The sequence below is a fragment of the Dermacentor variabilis genome, chromosome 8 (assembly GCF_050947875.1).
Source record: "Dermacentor variabilis isolate Ectoservices chromosome 8, ASM5094787v1, whole genome shotgun sequence".
Classification (NCBI taxonomy): domain Eukaryota; kingdom Metazoa; phylum Arthropoda; class Arachnida; order Ixodida; family Ixodidae; genus Dermacentor; species Dermacentor variabilis.
The window spans coordinates 104,933,022-104,956,493 of NC_134575.1; the positions used below are offsets into that span (position 1 = coordinate 104,933,022).

Sequence of the window (23,472 nt, forward strand, 5' to 3'; positions counted from 1 at the left end):
CATGCTGGCATTGCGGAGTGCGGCTGAGTTTTTTTGCGCTCCGCCACTGGCTGCCCGGGCGGTGAGGCAGTGGGCACGGGCACCCCATTGAGTGATCGCGGTGTCATAAGGGGCAAGGTTCTGACTGGTGCTTTATAAGTCGCGGGCCACTTTTTTCGTAGCGACAATAGATTGCACTTTTTACAAGCACTGCTTGAGGAGGACACACGTAGCCGGTAAACGGAGGTCTCAGGATGTCATCTGAGGTTATAATAAAGTAGGCGGCGCGGGATCTCCAGGGCACCCAGGGGTAGCGGGGGGATTAAATGGCTTCTTCGACAACACCCAGGAACGCCTGATGCGGAATAGAATAAAACAAGTCTTTTATATCTATGGACATAGCCTTAAATGGGACGTCAGAATGTTGAGAGAGGTAGTGTATAACCTCGATGAATCCTTTAACCAGAAACGGACTTTTAGCATCCAGCTTCTTAAGGTGACACTGAAGCCAACAGGAAAGAGAATACTGCCACGTGCCCTTTCCCGAAATAATGACACGGAAGGACGTTTCTGGCTTGTGGGTTCTCGCCGAGAAAAAACATACGAAGGGCCGACCCTTCCTTGCTGTCTACAGATTGTGCAAGAGTGCCTAAATTCAATTGCAATAATATGCGTTTTGCCTGCGATTTTACCTTCTTGAGATCAACACCAGTTCGCTTGACAAAGACAGAATCAATGGAAGCCTCGCTTTTTCCAAGAAAATGTTTCTAGTTCTGACGAAAAACCCACCTTCTTTGCCAGCTGCTGCAAGACAAAGGCCATTGTCGGTGAGGTAGGAAAACACCCTTTCAACAGGAATAGCGCTTTTACGAGGAGAGTACGACCGGAGCACGTCCACACTCTCACATTCCGGAGCACGCCTCGACACATCATGCACCATAGTAAGAAGTTCCGCTGGAATGTTCCTTCCCACTGTGGCGAACTTTGGCCCAAGAGCGAGAGTCTGTGCGACGAAGTCCGGCAGGGACACACCTACGTCTGTGTGAACTTGCTTCGCTGTCTTGGGTGTAGATGCCACACGCCAGTTGCGAAAACGAAACAATTCCTGTTGCCACCTCTGTTCCAGGGAGCTGTCAATAAGTACATTCAGCTCTCGTCGTTTCCTGGCCTTGGCTTGATGGCTCCCAGGTCCTCGATCCAGTTGAATTCTTAAAGATTGACGATAAAACCTTACCTGCCTCATACATTCGGAGCGCAGGATCTTACACACTCTTTCCCCATGCCCTGCTGACGGAAGAAATCCACCGAAGGCCGCAATAACCTCAGAAGGTGGCTGTCCGGTTCCGCTACGAATGCAGTAAGTCAGGATGCGCGCCTGGCAAAGGGCAAAAGTTGTCAAGGTGATAAGGATGGATGGGTGAAGACAAACAGTGTTAGCGATGCCCGACGAACTAGAAATATACTGAAGCAAGGTTTGGGTACGGGCTCGTTGGTATTCCATGGTATCAATCGTCACTTACAGCGCATACATAGACGAGGGACAAAAAACGACGACGAAGACAAGCGCCTGCCGGACTTCGTCGCACAGACTCTCGCTCTTGGGCCAAAGTTCGCCACAGTGGGAAGGAACACTCCAGCGGAACTTCTTACTATGGTGCGTGATGTGTCGAGGCGTGCTCCGGAATGGAAGGGTGACCATTGCATGTCTGAGGGTGTGTACGTGCTCCGGTCATACTCACCTCGTAAAAGCGCTATTCCTGTTGTGTTTTCTTACCTCACCCACAATGGTCTTTGTCTTGCAGCAGCTGACAAAGAAGGTGGGTTTTTCGTCAGAACTAGAAACAATTTCTTGGAAAAAGCGAGAGCTTCCATTGATTCTGTCTTCATAAAGCGAACTGGTGTTGATCTGAGGAGGGTAAAATCATAGGCAAAACGCATAGTATTGGAATTGAATCTACGCACTCTTGCATAATCTGTAGACAGCAAGGAAGGGTTGGCCCTTTGGATGTCTTTCTCGGCGAAAACCCACAAGCCAGAAACGCCATTCCGTGTCATTATTTCGGAAAAAGGTACGTGGTAATATTCTCTTTCCTGTTGACTTCAGTGTCACCTTAAGAAGCTAGGTGTTAATGATCCGTTTCTGGTTAAAGGATCCTTCGAGGTTATACACTACTTTTCTCAACACTCTGACGTCCCATTTAAGGCTATGTCCATAGATATAAAAGACTTGTTTTATTCTATTCTGCATCAGGGGGATCAAAGCTGGAAGCAGGGCGGCCGATGGGTTGGGGCCGCAAAGGCCGGCACGTTTAGGGACAAATGCATACAACACGTGCTAAGAAACTTCTCCGTAGTAGCCAGGCAGATTCATATATTCAAGGAGCAAAAGTCCCCACATTTCTCTCTCGCACCCGCTCTTACTCGCGCATGCGCGCAAATGTTCGGCGTCTCCGCAAGTAACACGCCCAGCTGTACCTACTAGCAATTATAAATACGCGGCCGGGAGCTAACTTCCTCCTCCTTGGCGGTCTCTGCACGGGGAGCGAGTTGTGGCCTGCAGCTCGGGCCCGAGGCAAGGGGTGCTACAAGTACATGTAAAGCTAGTCGACTTATCCATCCAGGTTGGTAGTGTCTACAGACTGCTTGCAAGTCCCTTATCACCAACACTTACTCCTTTTCCCACACTGTGGTAGCCATGAGAGAGACTGCTGTCGTTTTGGCTGAGTCCATATCCCGGGTGGCAACCGACATGGTCACAAGCTGCTCTCCTCTACTCAATCATTCCCACCGCATGCGCCTCCATTCCTCTGCACACTGCGGTATCCGCGTAGCCAACCTCCTCGTTGTCTTCGTTCGCCTTTCCGGAGCATCTAGATTCTTCCCGTTGTTCTTCCCTGGTAACACTCAGGATCCATGACGCAAGCAGTGCCGCAACTTTTATGTAGTTTCATAGCTGGTACAAATTCTTTTCTGGCCTCTGTTGTTTTCGTCTGCTCAGTATCCCAAGCTTCTCAAGGCGTCTCTTCCTGTCTTGGTCCGCTGGCGTCTCTCGAGTTCGCTTCTTATATGAACTTCTGTCAGCATTTCCCACTGGGCAGGCATGCTACTGGTGCATGCCATTTTAGATCAGCTTTTGGAGCAGGTTGTGAAAGCAATTGCAAACTATATTAAACGGAGTATTTGCAGTGGGCAAGCTATGTAAAAGCAGTAAGTGGTCCCTCATTTATAAAGGCAATCAATCCAAACATTCGACATAATCCACCCCTTCAATCGCATCATCATCATCATCATCATCATCATCATCATCATCATCATCAGCCTATATTATGTCCACTGCAGGACGAAGGCCTTTCCCCTCGATCTCCACTTACCCCTGTCCTGCGCCAACCGATTCCAACGAGCACCCACAAATTTCCTAATTTCGTCGCACCGCCTAGTCTTATGCCGTTCTCTACTGCGCTTACCTTCTCTTGGTATCCATTCTGTCACCCTAATGGTCCAGCGGTTATCTAATGTGCGCATTACATGACCTGCCCAGCGCCATTTCTTTCTCCTAATGTATCGGAGAATATAATCTATACCCGTTTGCTGTCTGATCCAAACCGCTCTCTTTCTGTCTCTTAAAGTTATGCCTAGCATTTTTCGTTCCATCGCTCTTTGCGCGGTCCTTAACTTGTTCTCAAGCTCCTTTGTCAGTCTCCAAGTCTCTGCCCCATATGTCAGCACCGGTAAAATGCACTGATTGTACACCTTCCTTTTCAATGATAACGGTAAGCTCCCAGTCAGGACCTCACGATATCTGTCGTATGCAATCCAACCCATTTTTATTCTCTGAATTTCCTTCTCATGGTCAGGATTCCCTGTGATTAGTTGACCAAAGTAAACGTACTCGTTCACATACTCTAGAGGCTGACTTGCGATCTTGAACTCTTGTTCCCTTGCCCGGTTATTTATCATTATCTTTGTCTTCTGCATATTAATCTTCAACCCCACTCTTACGCTCTCCTGTTAAGGTCCTCAATCATTTGTTGTAAGTCGTCCGCAGTATCGCTGAATAGAACAATGTCATCGGCAAACCGAAGGTTGCTGAGGTATTCGCCGTCGATCCTTACTCGTAAACCTTCCCAGTTTCATAGCTTGAATACTTTTTCCAAGCACGCAGTGAATAGCATTGGAGATATTGCGTTTCCTTGTCTGACCCCTTTCTTTAAAGGTATCTGCCTACATTCTTTTGTAGAATTAAGGTGGCTGTAGATATTCTCCAGGGTATTTACGTAAGCCGTCTGCACTCCTTGATTACGCAGTGCCTATATGAATGCTGGTATCTCTACTTAAATAGTTGTTCGTAATCTATGAAAGCCATATAGCGAGGCTTATTGTACTCTGGGGATTTCTCGATAAGCTAATTAATGACATGAATGTGATCCATCGTAGGGTATCCCTTCCTGAAGCCAGCCTGTTCCCTCGGTTGTTTAAAGTCGAGTGTTGACCTTATTCTATTGGAGATTATTTTGGTAAATATTTTATATAATACTGGGAGTAAGCTAATGGGCCTGTAATTTTTCAGTTCTTTAACGTCTCCCGTCTTGTGCATTAGTATAATGTTTGCATTCTTCCAGTTTTCTGGGACCCTTGTAGTCGATATACACATCGTATAGAAAGCCGCCAGTTTTCCGAGCACTATGTCTCCTCGATCTTTGATTAAATCGGCTGTTATTCCATCCTCCCCTGCCGCTTTTCCACGTTTTATGCCTTACAAGGCTCTTCTGACCTCATCTCTAGTTATAGGGGGAGTTTCTGTATAATGTTCATTGTTGTTTCGAATAGAATACTCCCGAGTCCTCTGGGTACTGTACAGGTTCGTATAGAAATCTTCCGCAGCTTTTATTATACTTTCAAGATTGCTGATATTACCCTGCTTATCTTTTAGCGCATACATCTTGGTTTGTCCTGTGCCAAGTTTCCTACTCACTGATTTCAGGCTGCGTCCATTTTTACGGCTTCTGCCACGTCCTGGAAATGCCACGTCCGAGGAAACGGACAATTTGGTCGATGATGACAGCGCTCCTTTTACTTGGTGTTCTTCAGTTAGCTGTGGATAAAAAAAGTCATTCGTATTGTCCAGATTTTCTTGGTGGCTTCTTTAAGTACATCATATATCGTCCTTACAAAGTTCTTCAGCTGGCGGCAGTCAAATTGGTGCAAGTCATACCTGCTCTCTTTGTCACTTTCCCAGTCTGCAACAGGCTGACATGCTCGCTGCGGCGGCGGCTGTAGTTGCTACAGGCATCCTACCATCCAGGAATCACCCAACATTGCGCGAGCGACCGCAGCAGTCATTAGATGGGTTTGTGCCTTTCCTTTTTGGACCAGTTCATCAACAGCAGGTCATCCATGCTGTTCTTGTTCTCGAACCAGGCACCAGAAAGGCGTACGTTGGTATACACGCGCAGCGATATGCTGTACATCATGACAGTGGTGCAGCACTTTCAATCGAATTTGACTTCAGTCGTCTAATGTGGAGTCGTTGGACACCTGTGGCAGTAGCAGCCTCAGTGGTGTAGCTGGCGGGAAATAGATCTACCGGTAGATGAAGGTGAGCCTTTCGGTCGCAGAAATCGGCACAGTCGCATACGACCGGGGCGGGGTTGTGAGGTCCTCGACGGAGTAGTAGTGCTCTATCTAGAGGGGGTGCTTGCGGCGGTCTTTTTCAGTGGTAACGTAGACGTTCATGTGACTGTTGTTGTGGACGCTTGTCTTATATGTCGTTGTACAAAGTCTTATAGCTGTGTTACACGGGCACATTTGGAAGGCCTTCCAGTCAACGGCCTTTGAAACGCCACAACTCTATCGACTCAAATGAGTTGTCGCGCTGCTACACGGCACTTTTGAAAGGCCGTTGAGTGGTTCAGGCGTTTCTCGCAAAATTGTGTGGCGCTGCGGATCTTTATCTTCGTTTTCATGTCACGAAACGTTAAACAACATTAAAACCATTTAAAAGCACTATAGTTTCCTTTATGTTTGTTTATACATTAAAAAAAATTGTTTATACATTGCCATACACATACGTTTAGTTTTCAAGTTGTTGAGTAGCGAAACTGCGGCAACGTTTGCGCCGCTCGATGCGGCTGCCGTTTTGGTGTGTGTTCGCACATGTCAAGTGGCAAAGACACTTTATTGAATAATAAATAACACTCATATATAGTATTTTTAGAGCATTTGGTTTGATTTGTTCTTTCTAACCGTGAGTACGAGCACACTGTGAACGAGAGGGCATGTTCGCGCTGTTTCCGCTTCCGTTGCTAAGAGCCATCGAGATTTCGATAGAGTTGTAGGGTGCTCCGTTGACTCGATAGACTATTGACTCGGCGGCTTTCGAAACCGCCCGTGTAGCAGCTCGAACTTGACCTTTCAGTCAACTGACTATCGGTTGGAAGGCCTTCCAAACGCCCGTGTGACACGGGTATTAGAAGCCTCGACTCTTGTCATGGACATGTTGTACTCATGCTTCCGATTCCGAACAGTGCTTCGCCGGTGGTGTTCGTTCTCCTCGATGGCAGTGGCGGGAGGAGTAAGAGCGGTAGCAATTTTGTCATTTGTATTTCCGACAGTCGCGGCACAGGCTCATCTGCCGCACCGTGCGCACAATGTAGCGCGAGTGAGAAGGTGTGTACGAATCGTCGGCCAACCTGGACTGTACCATTCCACTAGTCGCTGACATCTATTCGCTGCACGTTGCATGGCGACTGATTTGGATTCGCAAACTGTGAAATAATGTGGGCGGTTGAGCAACTGGCACCTTATGCTTGCTCTCTGTTCTAGCCCTAATTTTGGGGTTTGTGTTAGCGATCACCTTGTCTTTGTTAATGATGAACTGACGCTGTACCCTCATATCGGTATTGAGCTTCGGTTGTACGCACGGTGTGGGCGGTCTGGCGTTTGCGCTGATATTCGGCTGCTTACCTGGTTTACAGATTGGATGTACTGCCTGCCGTGCTCGCAAAGGACTGGCGGCAGTAGGTAGTGATTCAATGCCGGCTCAGTAATAAAGACCACTAATAACCTGTCTAAAAGCGCAACAGATTTTTTCGTTGTAATCAGGCACCTTGGTGAACTCGGCTTTCTTTTCGTCATCGTGGATAATGAGCTCTTCAATTTTGGGGTAAATTTCAGCGAGGACGCGGTCCTTGTCATCGAGTTCATTTAGGAGCACTTGAAAGTCGATAAGCTTCGGTTGCGGCAGCGATAGCACGGGTAGCGGCGCTTTAAATGGTGCCACACTGACAGCGTACTCGGTCCATGTCAGTTGTGCAGACAGCAGTCCCCTTGCCGGGTTTCACGGCACCAAAATGAAGAAACGAAGCGACTGCACGTCCGTCGGTTATGGTTTATCGGTGCAACTGCTTTAGTTGAACCCCGTTTCCCCTGGCCCCTGTGCATGCCTATGTCGCACTTCTGTTCAGAACAAGGTCTGAGATGGACACATGAGTGCTCAAGTTGGGATTGCTAAGAACGGCTACACAATAAGAAAAAAAAATATCACCCCTCTTGATAAACAAGCATAGCCATGTGCGCTACTATTTGTGTTTTGTTTTCTTTCACTTAAAAATAGCGTACTATGAACAGAATAAATCATAAATGCCAAAAACATTTGTATTTATTTTCTTTTGATGCGTTTTTGTGCAAATTGCTTTCAGGGAGAGCTTAATACACTTAGTAACATTTGTTGCATGCCTTGCGAGCAGTGATTTCCGCGAGAAGTTCCCATTGGTGATATTACTAGATTAAATAAAACAAACAATTAGGTCCAAAGGTCAATCTTATGTTAATCCATGTTAGTACTGTGTTAGTCGTTCGTTAATGTTACCAGGAAATTTCAAGGCTTCGGGCTACCTGACAGCAAGGACGCTGCATTCTGCTGCTTCCCTCTTCAAACATAACGTTTTACATTTACACTACATAAAACCGAAAAGCAAGGGAACCTACGTAGATTGACCCGCATAGCCAATAAGGAAGTGCTTCACTGTCAGAAGCAAAATCTGGCAATCGTCAGCATCCCCACCCGCACACAGCTGAGCAGCTGAGAAGCAATTAAATTAAGTGTGGCGTGTATCCTCCAGCAAGAATATATAGCCAATACTGTGGTTGTTCTCTACATGAGCAACACGATTGTCCGGGACGTCGCTGAGGGACTATAATTTAGAATGGAAATGATGCTTCGACATTCTGTGTCGAAAGAAATGGAAATTCAACACCGCAGAACAGCACTCTGATTCATCAAAGCAGCAACCACAAAGCTTGTTCTCGTTCTCGTAAATCGTAGGAAGTCAACATCGGAGTAGCCATTATTGATGTCTATAAAGGGGTTCCATGCATGCCAAGGTTATTGCAGAAGCCGGACAATGTCTTCAACCGACCATGCGACACGCATATTCACCTCATGGGTGTATTCCAGGAAACTCTCCAGTGGGAAGTCTGAAGTCCAGTCTGCCTAGGCCCTGCTATTATATCAGCCTGTTTTGTTGACCTCTCCTGCCATTACAGCAATTAGAAATACTTGGTACTATTGGTAACGTGCTTATCATACTAAAATACTATTTGTTATAGGAGTAACTTCCATTTTGCTGAGGTATTTTTTCTAATGTAAAGCTAAACAAATGTTCGCTGTAGTTACTCTCCTTAAACCCATTTTCTATATGAAAAGTGAACATTTTTCTCTACCGCTTCTTTCTCACATATTTAAGTTCTCCGTAGAACGTATAGGTCGCGGCGGCCGCATTTCGATAGGGGCGAAATGCAAAAACGCTGTCTCGTGCATTGGGGGCATGTTAAAGATCCCCTGGTGTTACGAATTATTCCGCAGTCTACCGCTACGGCGTGTCCCATAATCAAATCGTGGTTCTGGCATGTAAAACCCCAGAATACAATTCAATTCAATAGAACAGATGCATCGCTGTTGTGCACAGGAAGTATTTTGGCAACTAACATTTGAATACGTGCTAAGTATGGAGTTTTTTTATATATATAACGTAGTTCAAACGCAATGTTTAGGGTAAAGCAAACGGAGTTGAGCATGCTTTCATTGTACAGATGACACTTAAGCAAGCACGCTCAGTGTGACTGAGCATTCCTAGGCATACTTCGGTTTTACAGCGCCACTTGATGGGCGGCAGAAGTGGTGGCCGTGCAAACGAAGGTTTGCCTGTTTCTTTCGATCCGTGTGACAGTCAATCTAGGTGCCATACAAATTGTTACGGCAAACAACGATGCCAAGTGCCGTTCAATTTATCCAAATCGGCTGTGAATTCCCAAAGCCAGTCAACTCGTTTAAAGCGCCAGTAATGTAGTCCAAACGCAATATACTTCAACAGCAATAGAAATTGAACGCAATCAAATTTCTGCAATGAAGCTGAGGAAAGGGTTTTAGTAGCCAATTTTATTAATTTTAAGTCCTTTTTTTTACTAGAATGACACAAGAGGCTTCAATTGACTAACATCCCGGTCTTTGTCTTTGAAGCCTTTCGGTGTCTCGAAGACGCAGACCGGGAGCAGCAGAAGAGCATTCCTAGAGCATTCCTTGATTCATCTCTCTCGAACTTCTTGCCACGGGCCGCAGCGTCCGAGTTGCTGCCGGCCCGTAATGCCTTTTAAGACTGTTCACTGACTCTCACTGTAAATAATGTAAATAAACCTCCCAAATGTTTCATCCCGACGTCCTCCTCAACTCCTACAACTGGTTGCTAGCGGTGGGATCGCCTCCAAATGCAACAACTGGTGGCAGCGGTGGGATTGAAACACGTGCAGCGGGCTGAAAGCTGGCACGTTGCCACCCCGTACGGCCATTCCTAACAGGATGTGTTGCATTGACTCTTCGCGGCCTCAACCGACAGTGCCTGGTGATGGTGTTTCTTGGGAGATGCCCGGTGGTGTCGTGAAAAGATCATTTCAACGTTTGGCTAGGAAAGCCTTGACACCAGCCTTGAACTTCGAAAAAGCTTCTTCGATTGGGTTGAAGAATGAGCTGTACAGCAGCAGCCGCTTCACTGAGTGCTCATTGGTGGCGAACGTCTTCAGCACAGCAGTGGGCTGGCGCGTTGCTGAACAAGAACACTGCCTCAGCGCCAGGTTCCTGATGATGAACCTTCTTGGACTTATCGTGGAGATATAGCCCAGTGGATCTCTTCCACTAAAGTCCAATGCAGAAGGCCATTTGCAGACAGGCAAGCCAGAACGTTTATATTTGCGCCCTTCCTCATGGTTGCAAGACGAATAGCTGGGTGAACTCGTCTTGCTCTACCAAAACTTCTTGCACACCGGACATCTCCACTACGCACTTTCTCATATTTGATGCCTATACTATGCCCATGGGGGTGACATTTATCATACTTTTGCTTCCATTTGAGCTTTACTTGTGTTCATAGGCAGGGAGATACGATATATCCAATGCTATTCACAGCGTGTTTACAGGAGGTATTCAGAGACCTGGATTGGGAAGAATTGGGGATAAAAGTTAATGGAGAATACCTTAGTAACTTGCGATTCGCTGATGATATTGCCTTGCTTAGTAACTCAGGGGACCAATTGCAATGCATGCTCACTGACCTGGAGAGGCAAAGCAAAAGAATGGGTCTAAAAATTAATATGCAGAAAACTAAAGTAATGCTTAACAGTCTCGGGAGAGAACAGCAATTTACAATAGGCAGCGAGGCACTGGAAGTCGTAAGGGAATACATCTACTTAGGGCAGGTAGTGACGGCGGATCCGGATCATGAGACGGAAATAATCAGAAGAATAAGAATGGGCTGGAGTGCGTTTGGCAGGCAGTCCCAAATCATGAACAGCAGGTTGCCGTTATCCCACAAGAGAAAAGTATATAATAGCTGTGTCTTACCAGTACTCACCTACGGGGCAGAAACCTGGAGGCTTACGAAAAGGGTTCTACTCAAATTGAGGACGACACAACGAGCTATGGAAAGAAGAATGATAGGTGTAACGTTAAGGGATAAGAAAAGAACAGATTGGGTGAGGGAACAAACGCGAGTTAATGACATCTTAGTTGAAATCAAGAAAAAGAAATGGGCATGGGCAGGACATGTAATGAGGAGGGAAGATAACCGATGGTCATTAAGGGTTACGGACTGGATCCCAAGGGAAGGGAAGCGTAGCAGGGGGCGGCAGAAAGTTAGGTGGGCGGATGAGATTAAGAAGTTTGCAGGGACGGCATGGCCACAATTAGTACATGACCGGGGTTGTTGGAGAAGTATGGGAGAGGCCTTTGCCCTGCAGTGGGCGTAACCAGGCTGATGATGAGCTTTACTTGTGCACAGGTAATGTTTTAGGTGTTCGAAGGCTATTAGAAAATATTTATATTTACGAAGTGCCTATTTTAAAGCATCAAATATTCACACACCCTTAATCCAAACAGTGAATTCTTGGACTTATTATCTTAAAAAGCATGTCGTGTGCACAATTTTGTTGGTGAGGAAATTCATTATGAGAGACTGGCACAACTGCAATTCAGAAAGAATCTTTTCAAATGTCAAAAAGCAGGATTAGCCCAATTAGTTCCTTTATGGTCATAAATGTATTAGACAGTGCAGATGTATGCTCGATTCAAAATGTAAATTTTATGCAAATATTTATACAGATATGTGTAACAAAATAACATTGAAGTAACAAAATACCAAGAACAGACAACGAATACTCACTAAACAATGGCGTTTATTTGATGCTCTGATGAAACAGACAGTGGAAAGCTGACTTACTGCACAATAAATTGTTCTGAAAATGTACCCATTTGTAAAAAAGGTGCGAATAGACTAAGAGCTGCAGGATGAACCATGTCTATCATAACCTAGAAGCAAGAATACATGAGTAGGTCTAACAGAACAAATTCGTAGTCCCAAAAGCAATACTTAAAAAAAGAACAACACAGCACTTACAGAAATCAGACCATCCAAACATCTGTAGTGTATTACTAAGTATTACAGTGAACACATACATACCGTAGGGTCATGCGAACAGTAATATTTGAGATCAAAACAAATGGTGAACACTTTTCGAATAATAAAAATCACACATAAAGCAAATCACTGATTTTACCGACTTTATTATATCAAGGTTTAACTGTATTTTGAATTTTTTTTTTTCAGAGCTATAATGGCTTTGTGTGGGTCAGTTCACATGTTCTCATAATTCACTTTGCTCTGTGTTCTATAACATGTTGAGAAAAGATCTAGAGCAAGATGATGACGCCCAAAAAATGTTTCAGGAACGCTTTAAGAGGAAGCTTTAGCTCGCGGGCTCCTATCTAAATACATGAGAAAGGAGAAATCGTTCTGAACAACTACTGCGCCAAATTTGATGAGGTCTGTTGCATTTAAGAGAAACAGTTGGAATCTAGTGACTGTTGGTAGTGATTTTCGTGCATTTTTATACACACACTTTAAGGCTTTGAAAATGCGCACACGAGAATATTTCGCAAGACTCAAATATTCCTGCTCTTACACTAATATGTACATCCATAGCGTAATCAAACCGCGTAGGTGCGCGCACTCAAGAAAACTGTGTGGTTGTGTGCCCTTCAAAAAAGCAAAAAGTGTGACAAACTTCCGCGAATCTTCATCTTATCGCATACCAGAGGCAATTAGTTTTCACGAGTGTCCAAAAGAAAAACAAAAGCAACGGCAATGCATGCACGGCGACATCCTTCCTATGCGCACCCCTGTGAGCACTAAACGAGTGAGAAACAAGCGGTCGCCCTTTGAGCGAGTAGTAACGAGATAGCCATCAGTTTTGCAAGCGCAAGAAGCCGAAACCGTTTGCGGAACAAAACCCAAACCGCCGCCCGCCCGCGCGCCAATGCGCGAGCGGTAGTATATAGACGCGCGCGAGCAAACTAGCGCTAAAACCACGCAAGGCAACCGAGAGAGGGAAGGGCGCAAAAAAGAAAAGAAGATCCCTGTAGATGCAGGGGCTTTATTCCCGAATAGTGGCAGCACATGCCAGGAAAGAAAAAAAGTTGGGAAATTGGCGCGCTTTTCAAACGTACAGTACAGATGGCACCGTAAATATACGGCATCGACCATTTTTGGACTTGTTCGCGGCGCCGTATATTTACGTCATTGACCCTGAAAGGGTTAACATTTCGCGGAACGATTTAGGGTCACTGCATGCGGCGATATCTTCTGGGTGACTGTTCCAATGGGTTATTGTGTCAGCGAAGTATGAAATGTTCATGGCAGATGGTCGGGTGATAATGTGTGCTATGGGGCGACTGAGGCTTAAGCGAGAGGATATACGTAATGTTGGATTTAACAGGGAATGCCTGGAGTGTGGATGGTAATAAATGTTGTGAAGCGAGCAGAGACGGGAGATGATCCGGCGGGAAGCAAGTGATGGTAGTTCAATTGTACGTTTTAGTGCGGTTATGCTGGTTTCACTGGAGTAATAGGAAGTCACAAACCAAGCAGCGCGATTTTGTTTTGCTTCTATGCCATAGGTAAGCCATGATTGGGAAGGGTGCCGAATAGATGAGACATATTGTAACTACGGACGTACGAGTGTTATATATGCTAACTTTTTTATTTCTGGTAATACAGTTTTCAGGTTACGTTTTAAACATCCAAGGGTACGTGAATCATTAGAACAGATAGTGTCAATCATGGTCAACTCATTCACACCATTGACCCCAACGGGGCATGCTTGATAGGAGCTGTATTGTCTAGGTCTGGCTGGTTAAGCTGTGGTTGCAAGTCAATGACAGAGCTTTGCATTTACTAAGGTTAGGCAGCATGAACCATTTCTCGCACCATAGTGCGATGGAATCGATATCCTGTAGTAGTGCGGTGATGTCGTTCGAGCCTTTGATAGGGAATAGAGTAAAAGCCCATTAATTCGGATTCCGCAGGGATGCTAAGAAAATTCGAATTATACTAAATTCAACCTAATGAAAGTCAGAGAAAAAAATAGCTCAGTTAAGGCGCATTTTTAGTCCAACGTAGCGTGAGTACGTGCACACGCTACGTTACGTTGACGAGAAGAACGTCATAGTTTGAAGGCACTGGCGCAGCCAACGTAACCGCACGCGCCCAACACGACCTGGCTTGCCCGACGTCGAGATGGCTCTTGCTCCATCCACATATTCGTCGCGCCGGCTGCGCCGATAAAAGAAAGGTGCCCACGATGCTTCACCGACGGTGGGTTGGGGATTGCAGCGGTTGGGGATCGAGGCGGCGCGTGGGTTGGAGATAGTTCTGCGCATGTTCTGAACAGAACAGCCGACGGCGTGTGCGCCGAAGTCTTCAGAGGATCGCACTTTGGCTGGCGCAGCGCAAGCGGGGTAGCGTGATTGGCCACACGCGACGCGCGCCGCAGGAACAAGAGCTGCGTTCTAAAATGCACTCTCGAAAGGCATCACAACCTGGTACAACGTTAGCCTCCGTTGCATTTTCGTAGATGCACCGGCTGCATGCTGCTGAGTTCCACTATATGCATACGTGGCGTCCAAACTCATATCCCAGCAATGCTTTCCTTTGAGTAATAGCCGCGAATCTCAATGGCTATGCTTTTTGGCACTGCGACCGCCGATAAACGTCACAGCCGCCATGTTATAGACATTACTTGGGGGCCGCTTCTCGGCAGTACACCTCGTAGATAAAGAGCGTAGCCTCCCAAGATGTGACATTAAACAAAGAAAGAAAGAAAAAAGCCGCAGTTTCGCCCGAAAGGCGAAGCATCGATTGCGATATGAAATTAGCAGACAGCGGTATGAAGTAAGGAAAGTACTTTTATCGGCCGTATCAACTTGTAAACATTCGCTTGCTAACTAAAATACTAAACATGGTGTCAGCGCGCACACAAAACATGAACACATCACACCCCATAGCTACGGACACTCGCCGTCAAAACGATAGCGTGGGGAAACGCGGCAACAGCTGCGCGCGAAATGACATTTATGCTGTCTATCGCTTCAACGCAAATTGAGCGCCGAGAACACACAGTACGCACAAATCTACGAGCCACCGACGCAACTAGATTCTGCCCCCCCTCCCCCCCCCCCGTGCTCTGCCCCCAAAGCAGATCACTCTCAAGATACAGCATCGTGAACGCGCGCAGCCGCCGCATGCGGAGTCGGAGCTGGAGAGAACGCCCGAGAAGTTATGATTGCGAAAACGACAGTAAAGCAGATTCAAGCTCTGAGGGCGACAACGTTTTCAGTCAGCACAGGGCATCCGCAGCTGTTCACCGGCGAGTTTTCTTTACGGCCTTGAGCAGTCTCCTTCCCTGTGTGCGCTTATCTGCCGATCTTTTTTCAAGACCTGAGAGCTGTACTGATTATCTTCAGGGTGCATACTTAGCTTGGTTATAATGTGCTGCCAAAAGAAACTTCCGCTCACTCCAAGAAGGCTTCCCGTAGCACACCTCGGCAAAGCACTATGGATCAGCGCAAGGCGATTTACAACCGCGTGGGATTTCTTTCTACTCTTCCTCTCTGCAGAGGTGATAAAGACAATCTGAAAAAATGCAAACAGATGTGCTTGGGTGCATAAACTTGTAGTTGCCCAGCTACATTAAAAGCGATCAGTCCTGAAAGAGGTGCATGGCTCTAGACAAACTGGTGAGGTACGTTCCTTGCACTTCTGATCGGACTATCCTCAGAAGATGCCGAAAAGACGGAACTGCAAAATTTCTTACCACAAGGTTGAACAAAAAGCATACGATCTGTGGGAAAATTGTGGAGTGCACCTATGCTTCACAAAATCCAGGAACTGCTTGACCGCATGGCTTGTGCGTTGAACAGGTCTTAGTTTCTTTTTCGTATGCAAAGAACGGCGGTGTACAGGGCATTTATTTTTTCAGACACTATTCCTGGGTTATTTATCTTTGAAATGCGTCTTCTGAATTTCCTTTTGTATATTTTTGTAAATATGTTTTTTATTGCTGCTTTTATGAACTGACAGTAAAAATCGCACTTTCTAGAATTTTTATGTTCTACCTAATATTTTTTTGGCAACATATGCTTTTGGTAAGATCATTTCATTATGTAAAATATGATATGCTGCAATGTTATTTGTAGTGGAAAATAATTTTTTCCGAAACCTATAAAAACGACCATTTCCTAGTGGTAACAAAAGAGTTGATGAGGCTACATGTGCCATCAGGGTTGACCTTGACGTCTGGCATTAATTTTAGTTAAATTGGTAGTATTGGTTCAATAAGAACGTCATTAGTGTTGGAGAAAACTGATGTGAAGTAGTCGTTAAGAGCCGACGCGCATTTCTAAGAGTTAGAGATTGCCATCCGAATCTGTTCAATCTGTCTAGAACGTGTCTTTAATAAAAGTAAGTGCCAGAATTTATTGGGATTTGATCATAGAATAGTCCGCAGTCTAAATAGTCCGCAGAAGAGTCGTAGAATATCATAGAATAGGCCGCAGTATGGGCTGATACATCAAATTTCTCCGCTTTTTATGGTCTATAGCGTATGCAGTTTACAGAACTATGGTATCTATTGTAGGTGCAGAGCTACGAATTTACAAACTTCTTGTTTCAATTTTTTTCAGATCTTTATAAATTCCTGCTATAACATCCAGGCCTTAAATCAAAATTCTTCCAGCAGTCACTAGAATTTCATTTTTTCTCCCAAATGCAACAAATTTCATTATAACTGGCCCAGTGGTTATCTCAGAAAAGCGTTCCTGCATTTTACATTATTTGAATAGGCAGCATCGGAGTTGGGCCTGAGCAAAAGCTTCTTCTTAGGAGCACATGGAGACACTTGCGCTACCTGATGCAGTAGAACACTATGCAACAAGCTACACGTTTGCAGATCTATATTTCAGACTCTCGTTAAACATGGTTGTTGAACTACACTATATTATCATGGTGCTGTGATCTGTCTGCTCAAGTGAAGAGACTGCGTAAAGGACTTCGAGCAGACGGTGCAACTTTATGGCCGGTCACCTATATGAATGCGCTGGTGTGTCTTCAGGCAAATCTTCAACGAGAATCTCTGAAGGCATAAAGGGCATTGAAATGGTTTCTCGCCTCATGTGTTTACTGAGGTTGCCCTTTTGTGCGAAGCTCTGAGAGCATGAGGGGCACTGATATGGCTTCTCACCTGTGTGGGTGCGCAGGTTGACTTTCAGGTGACCCTTGTATAAGAAGCTCTGAGAGCATGTAGGGCACTGATATGGCTTCTCACCTGTATGTGTGTGCAGGTGGACATTCAGGTTACACTTGTGTGAGAAGCTCTGAGAGCATGAAGGGCATTGATATGGTTTCTCGCCTGTATGGGTGCGCAGGTGGGCTTTCAAGTGGGCCCGTTGTGAGAAGCTCTGAGAGCATGAAGGGCACTCAAATGGCTTCTCGCCTGTGTGGGTACGGAGGTGGACGTTGAGGTGACACTTTCGTGAGAAGCTCTGAGGGCATGAAGGGCACTCAAATGGCTTCTCGCCTGTGTGGGTACGCAGGTGAACGCTTAAGTTGTATCTGCTTGACAAGTTCCTATGGCATGAGGGGCACTGAAATATCTTCTCGCCAGTATGGACGCTGGAATGTGCTTCCAGATGAAACAGTTCGTCAGCCTCATAGTCACATAGGTGACATCGGTGGAGGCATCCTTGCTTTGAGTGTTCACATTTGGCAGTTGACGGAGAAATAGAAGGCCTCGATGCTGCACAAAGAAAACAACATTAAGTAAGAGTTATTATAAAATTCCAAAAAAGTACACCGATCCTAAATTTACTGACAAGCTTTCTTTTTTTTTTCTTTATTTGGGAGATCTTCAGGGTGATTTCAAGTCTGATGAAACAAAGTACTCCTAGTGGTCCTTTTAATTTATTCTATATTTCTGCCTTTAAAACTTCCTGACCCTGTTTGTGAAGTCCACTTATAAAAAGTATTTTACAGAAAAGTACAAAAAATCGTAAAATGGCAGAATGTGGAGTGTTTGACGGATCTCTCAAGTTCATATGAGCCTCAGAGAACACTTTAAAAAATGCTTTGACCAAGCTTGCTCTCTTATCCTCAATCAGCAATTGAGGCCCGGAGGCCATATTTGGCACTTGAAAAACTTATGATTCGCTGGCACCACAAATTTGTCTCATACAAGACGTCATCAGTGGGTTTCTTCTTGTTCACACGCTGAACTTTGGCAACGTTTTCATAAGTTCAGATTACAAGAAGCCGGCTAGAAAATACCGTAGTTTTCCCCATGTAAACCGCCAACACATACAACACGCATCCTGAAACAGCCCAAAAAGAAAAAAATATGTGCGCGCACAACCCACGGAAATAACGGCATACAACCCTCAGATATTTACAAAAACAGTATCCATTTGGGATAAATGTTTTGTCCATGCAGTATCTTCAGGCAGTGAATCTTGTTTACTGCTTTCGGAGACTGACGCTGGGCCGTTTAGTGCGGCTTATCGTGATCCAATTTATTGTGGTCCAAGCTTTTCGTTGCGACAACGAAAAAATTTGGTACCATAAATATTCATAAAATGCTTGCTTTCACCTCTGGCCGACCCCCCCTTGTCACAATAGCAAAAGTTTTATGCAATTCAGTGTTCAAAGGTTGGCAGTTACATCCCAGACACACCAGAATGCCATACAAGTTACTGCACACACATTTAGGATCCTAGTTCCAGTTCTGTTATCTCTATCAGATATAACCAAATGGCTAGTTCTTTAACTTTGCTGTAAAGAGTAGAACCCCAATGATACGTTTCTCCAGATACAAAAAAAAAAGGAAGAGCCGGCAAAATGTAAGAGTCAGGAAGGCTGCAAATTGCCACAGCAACGTCAGAAACAGTTCTGTATTGCTGCCAGTACAGTTATTAGACATCTCCGTGCTTGTACCTTGACTGGAGATGGAGTGTGCACGTGTGTACAACTAAGGAACAGATACCATGTTCCATGAAAGTGCCCACTTTCAACTTCATTGTGCTTCACTGCAACGCTATGCATAAGCTTCACTGTATACCACAGCTTTATTACGCTGAAGCTGAATAAATAGAAGTAGCAATCCGGCAGCGGCAATTAAGACTGCTTAAAGGGACACTAAAGGTTACTATGAAGTCAAGTTAAAGTGATAAAGCAATGCTCTAGAACGTCTAAGGCGCCAATATAATCGCGGTCAGAGCTTTAGTAACCGAGAAATTGAGGTAAATGCATAACACGATTTGAGATCCCCCCAGCGACATTCCGGTACTAGCCCGATGACGAAGGCACTTCTCATCATATTTTATGTCACTAGTACTCAACTACTCGAATGAGAAAGATCATTTCATTAGGTTATAAGACGGAAGAAAATGATACTTGTCTACTTCTGTTCGATTCTAAGAAAAAAATAACATTTTGACGTTACCCTTCAGTAGTATGGGTGGGCGGAAGGTTTCGTTTTCGCTCGATTCTACGCGCTCCACTCTGCGCCGCGCGCGCTTTTGGAGTTTCATTTGTTTCGTTATCGCGTCGTCCTGCGCTGGTTCTGCTGGCTCGCAAAACTTGCATTTGGAACAAGCAGCGAGAATGTCACGTCCGTGTGGTGTCGTGGGATGCGCGAACGGTCCGCAGAACTTGGCCAAGGGCAGTTGCAGCGGCGAACCCAACATTACTTATCACTGTCTGCCAAAGAGTGATCCTCTCCGTTCGAAGTGGTTAAGTGTCGTACCTCTGCCACAGCGCGTTGGCAAAGAGCTAAAGAATCGCATAGTGTGCTCGCTACACTTTCGTCCAGCGGATCACGAGTTCAACGGCGACTTACTGAAGTCGTGCGGAGTGTCTTTCACAGCAATGCTTTCCCGTAGCGCTGTTCTGTCGGTCTTGCCTGCATTATGCGAAGCGCAAGAACTCCAGGTCGAAGACGGGGCGGTGAGTGCGGCATTTGGTTTTCGCGAAGGAAAAGCTACAAATGTGCGAATATGTACAGCCATGACATACAGTTGCCGTCGTAGTAGTCGGAGGGCGGGCGATTTGAACGGCGCTACGCCGACGCTTCAGAACGCATTTTTTCTTAACATTAGTCTCTTCTTCGCATGAAACAAGCGTTTCAAGGTTTCTGGGATGGTATTTCAAAAGTACAAGTTGACTTAATGTTGACCTTTATTGTCCCTTTAAATGGGTGAAAGCGAAAACATTACGCCTCCTTTGGTGAAATGTTTTCCTCTGCACGTTCGTTGTGAAGGCAAGCTTTCGCCTAGCTGCTAACGCACCAAGCGTCTCAATGCGCACGCTTGCCCGCAAGGTGTTCATAACTTGAAGGACCGCTCGGCGGCTCAATTGAGAGCAAGGTGTTTGTCTTGTTTCGTGCAGCACACAATTTTCGAAGGTGCGCGCGAGAACACCTGATTAATGGTATAAGTCAGTGCCAGAGTCAGAAACAATGAAGCAGACACAAGCGAATGAAAAAGCACAATTCGGTGCTTTTTCAAAAAGCTGCAATTCGGTGCAGTCATTCGGTGCTTACTGCACCGAATGACTGCACGATGTGGTAACAAAAAATGACAGATAGTGTTGTTTACTGAAAAAACGACTGCACGATGTGGTAACAAGCAGACGAAACAGAAGTATGTACCTCCTGCTGCAGCACAGAGTAAAACAAAGATTAACAGACATTCAGTTTGTACGTTTTATAATTTAATCGTGAATGGTCACATGCAATAAACTATATTTAAATAGCAGGCGGCAATGGTCATCCGCATGCAGGTGGCATCCTCAATCCAGGATGCCGAGGTTTCCTGCTGCCCGTCGCACTCTGCACCAGTCGAAGCTGGTCTTAAGGGCACAAGCTGGTCAGCAGGTCCTCCCGCTGCCCTGGGGCAGAGGGTTGGGGGAGGGTAGGCAATGTCACATGGGTGCACTGCGATACCATATAGTAGAGCGAGCACGGTGCTCAGTATTTTTTTCAAGCCTAGTCGTAGCAAGTCAGCTATGTCGCATGAAATAGTGTCTTGTGTATAAACAGGCGTGTCCACATCCTTCTCCATGAAATGGCCTCCTCGCTCATCAATTTGCACTACAGTGGAAGATACATTCTTCTGCCGAGTTTGTAATGCACCACGATTTGGGTGTATCATCTGGGTACGCCTTTGTCTTGGTTCTCCGTGGCATTGACCCTCAGAAGATTAGCCTAGAGAGTATGTTCACACACCCCAACATTTCCTGCCAGGCGCTCATTATCCGGAGTACAGAGTGTGTATGTGTCCGGGAGGTATTTCGTACTTTTGAGTATGTCGGAGCTAATGCAAGGAAGGCATTGCTGAGGCAGCATTGGGTTTTGAACTGTTCTTTTTATTTTATATCGCGCTGTACAGGCTGCAGAGAATGGTGAGGGCTGGGGTGAGGAGTGGACGCATGTGGTAAAGCTGAACGAAGACTTGGCCGCAGGAATCACTATACTGGCTGACAAATGCAGAGCAGTGGTGTCATTCATCCGGAATTAGAGCAGCAAAGTCACTAAACATGGTGTGCAGCTCCTGGACGTAGTTGGAAGCATCATGGGCGCAAGGTGGTGATGACGGCATGAAGAATTACCCAGGAAGGCGCAGGGGAACGCCATAGACGAGTTCAGCCAAAGAGCACCCTAGGTCAGCCTTTAGTGCTGATCGGATGCCCAGAAGGACAAAGGGAAGGTTGGCTGATAGGTGGTGAGGACAGCCTTCAGTTATCGATGAAGTTGTGCTATCATGCCATTCGTGGAAGCATGATTGGAGGTCATATCGATGTGTAGTACGCCCAGGATGTTGGCAAGCGCGGTGAATAGGGCCAATTGAAACTGGCGGCCTCAGTCGGTGGCGACGACAGAAGGGCATCTGAAACACGACACCGAGCCGCTCATGAAAGCCATAGCAACTGTCTCTGTCATAGTGTCTATAATGGGAAACGTCTGTAGCCATCAGGTGAAGTGATCCACACCTGTGAGCAGGTAACAGGCCCTCCACGATTACGGGAGAGGGCCCACAATGTCGAGGTGGACATGGGAAAACGTCGCATCTGGAGGCCGAAATGAGGATTTACACGCGGTGGTACGGCGATGAACTTTGACATGCTGGCACGGAGGGAATGTTCGCACATGCAAGGCCAAAGGAAGCGAGTGGTGACTAGCTCCAGGGTCGCACGAATACCAGGGTGGCTCATGTTGTGCAGTTGATTAAAAATTGCGCGATGAAAAGCCAAAGGCACGAGGGCTTGAGTAACACAAGTGGATGTATCGCACAATATCAACGAGCAAGAAAATGGAAGCGAGCACTCAGTGAAGGACAGAGACGTGGATCAGGAGCGAAAGCGACGCAGCTCAGGGCCGTTCCGCTGGGCGGTGCTAGCTCCAACATGTCTACAGGTGGTTGGCTGCCAGGGCATCGATGCGGACGAGTGCATCAATGGCAGCATTTTCCGACCCATGCACATGACGGAGATCCACTGTGAACTTGGAGATAAAGCACAGTTGGCAGATCTGCCGTGTAGTGTAGTTTCTGTGATTCCGATGGAAGGCAAACGTCAGGGGCTTATGGCCTATGATGGTAAGAAAGTCCCGGCCCTCAAGAAAGTGGCGAGAATGCTTCAGTTTTTAGAGAGAAAAAAGAAGAGGTTGCTACCAGATACGTCTTGCTCGAGAACTTCACCGACTGCCATGCTCGGTGGATTGGCGATGAGATGTATTGGGGCATCATGAGAGTACGGTAGCATCTGAGAGGGCTTTCTTGGCAGTAGCGAAGGCAGATGCAGCGTCCTCAATCCACTCAAGTGGCACAGCCGGATCTTTTTTGATAGCCAGTAGATCGGTCAGAGGCTTCAGGAAATTGGCACACTTCGGAAGAAAGAGGCAATTAAGGTTCAGTACGCCCAGGAATTCTCTAGCTTGTGGGGTGACAAAGTGGCCTAAGAACTTGATGGTAGCGACACCAAAGAGGCACTTGTTTGGAATAATGACGAGACCGTAATCATCACTTGTTTGGAATAATGACGAGACCGTAATCATCAGGTCGGTGGGAAAAGGTCGCGCAGGTGAGCTTCATGCTTGGGGCTGGATGAGCTTGCGACGAGATCATCAAGGTATAGGCGAACACGAAGTCGAGACCTCGCCTGACCTCATTGTTACTGTGCTGAAAAGTCTGTGCAGCTTCGAGCAATACAAAAGGCATCCTCACACACTCGAAGAGGCCGAAAGAGGTGGTAATGGCCGTTTTCGGAACGGCAGCGGGTTCCACGGGAATTTGATAAGTTTTCACTAAGTCAGTTTTAGAGAAGATCGTGCACCCAGCCAAATTAAATGTGAAGTCTTGTACATGAGGAAGTGGATAGTGGTCTGGTAAGGTGTGCGCATTCAGAGCACGGTAATCATCACATGGTTTCCAGTCGCCAGAATCTTCATTTGCCACCATGTGGAGTGGCGATGCCATGTTGCTTGAGGAGTCGTACAACGCCGAGTTGAAGCGTGAGCTCAAACTCCCGGCGAGCCATGGTGAGGCGGTCTCCAGACAGTCGGCGG

General features: G+C 46.1%; 1 protein-coding gene across 3 annotated transcripts in view; it reads right to left on the reverse strand.

Moving 5' to 3' along the window:
- The window catches only part of LOC142590505 (uncharacterized), a 141,422-nt gene that overhangs the window by 14,748 nt on the left and 103,202 nt on the right, over nt 1-23,472 (reverse strand). For 2 of the 3 annotated variants that reach the window (XM_075702680.1, XM_075702678.1), the window contains exon 5: nt 11,681-17,655. The exons of the other annotated variant lie outside the window; for it this stretch is intronic. In XM_075702680.1, coding sequence (XP_075558795.1) covers nt 16,940-17,655 — 716 coding nt within the window. In that variant the 3' untranslated portion in view covers nt 11,681-16,939. Of the gene's footprint in view, nt 1-11,680; nt 17,656-23,472 lie in introns of those variants that run through there. 3 annotated transcript variants of the gene reach the window in all.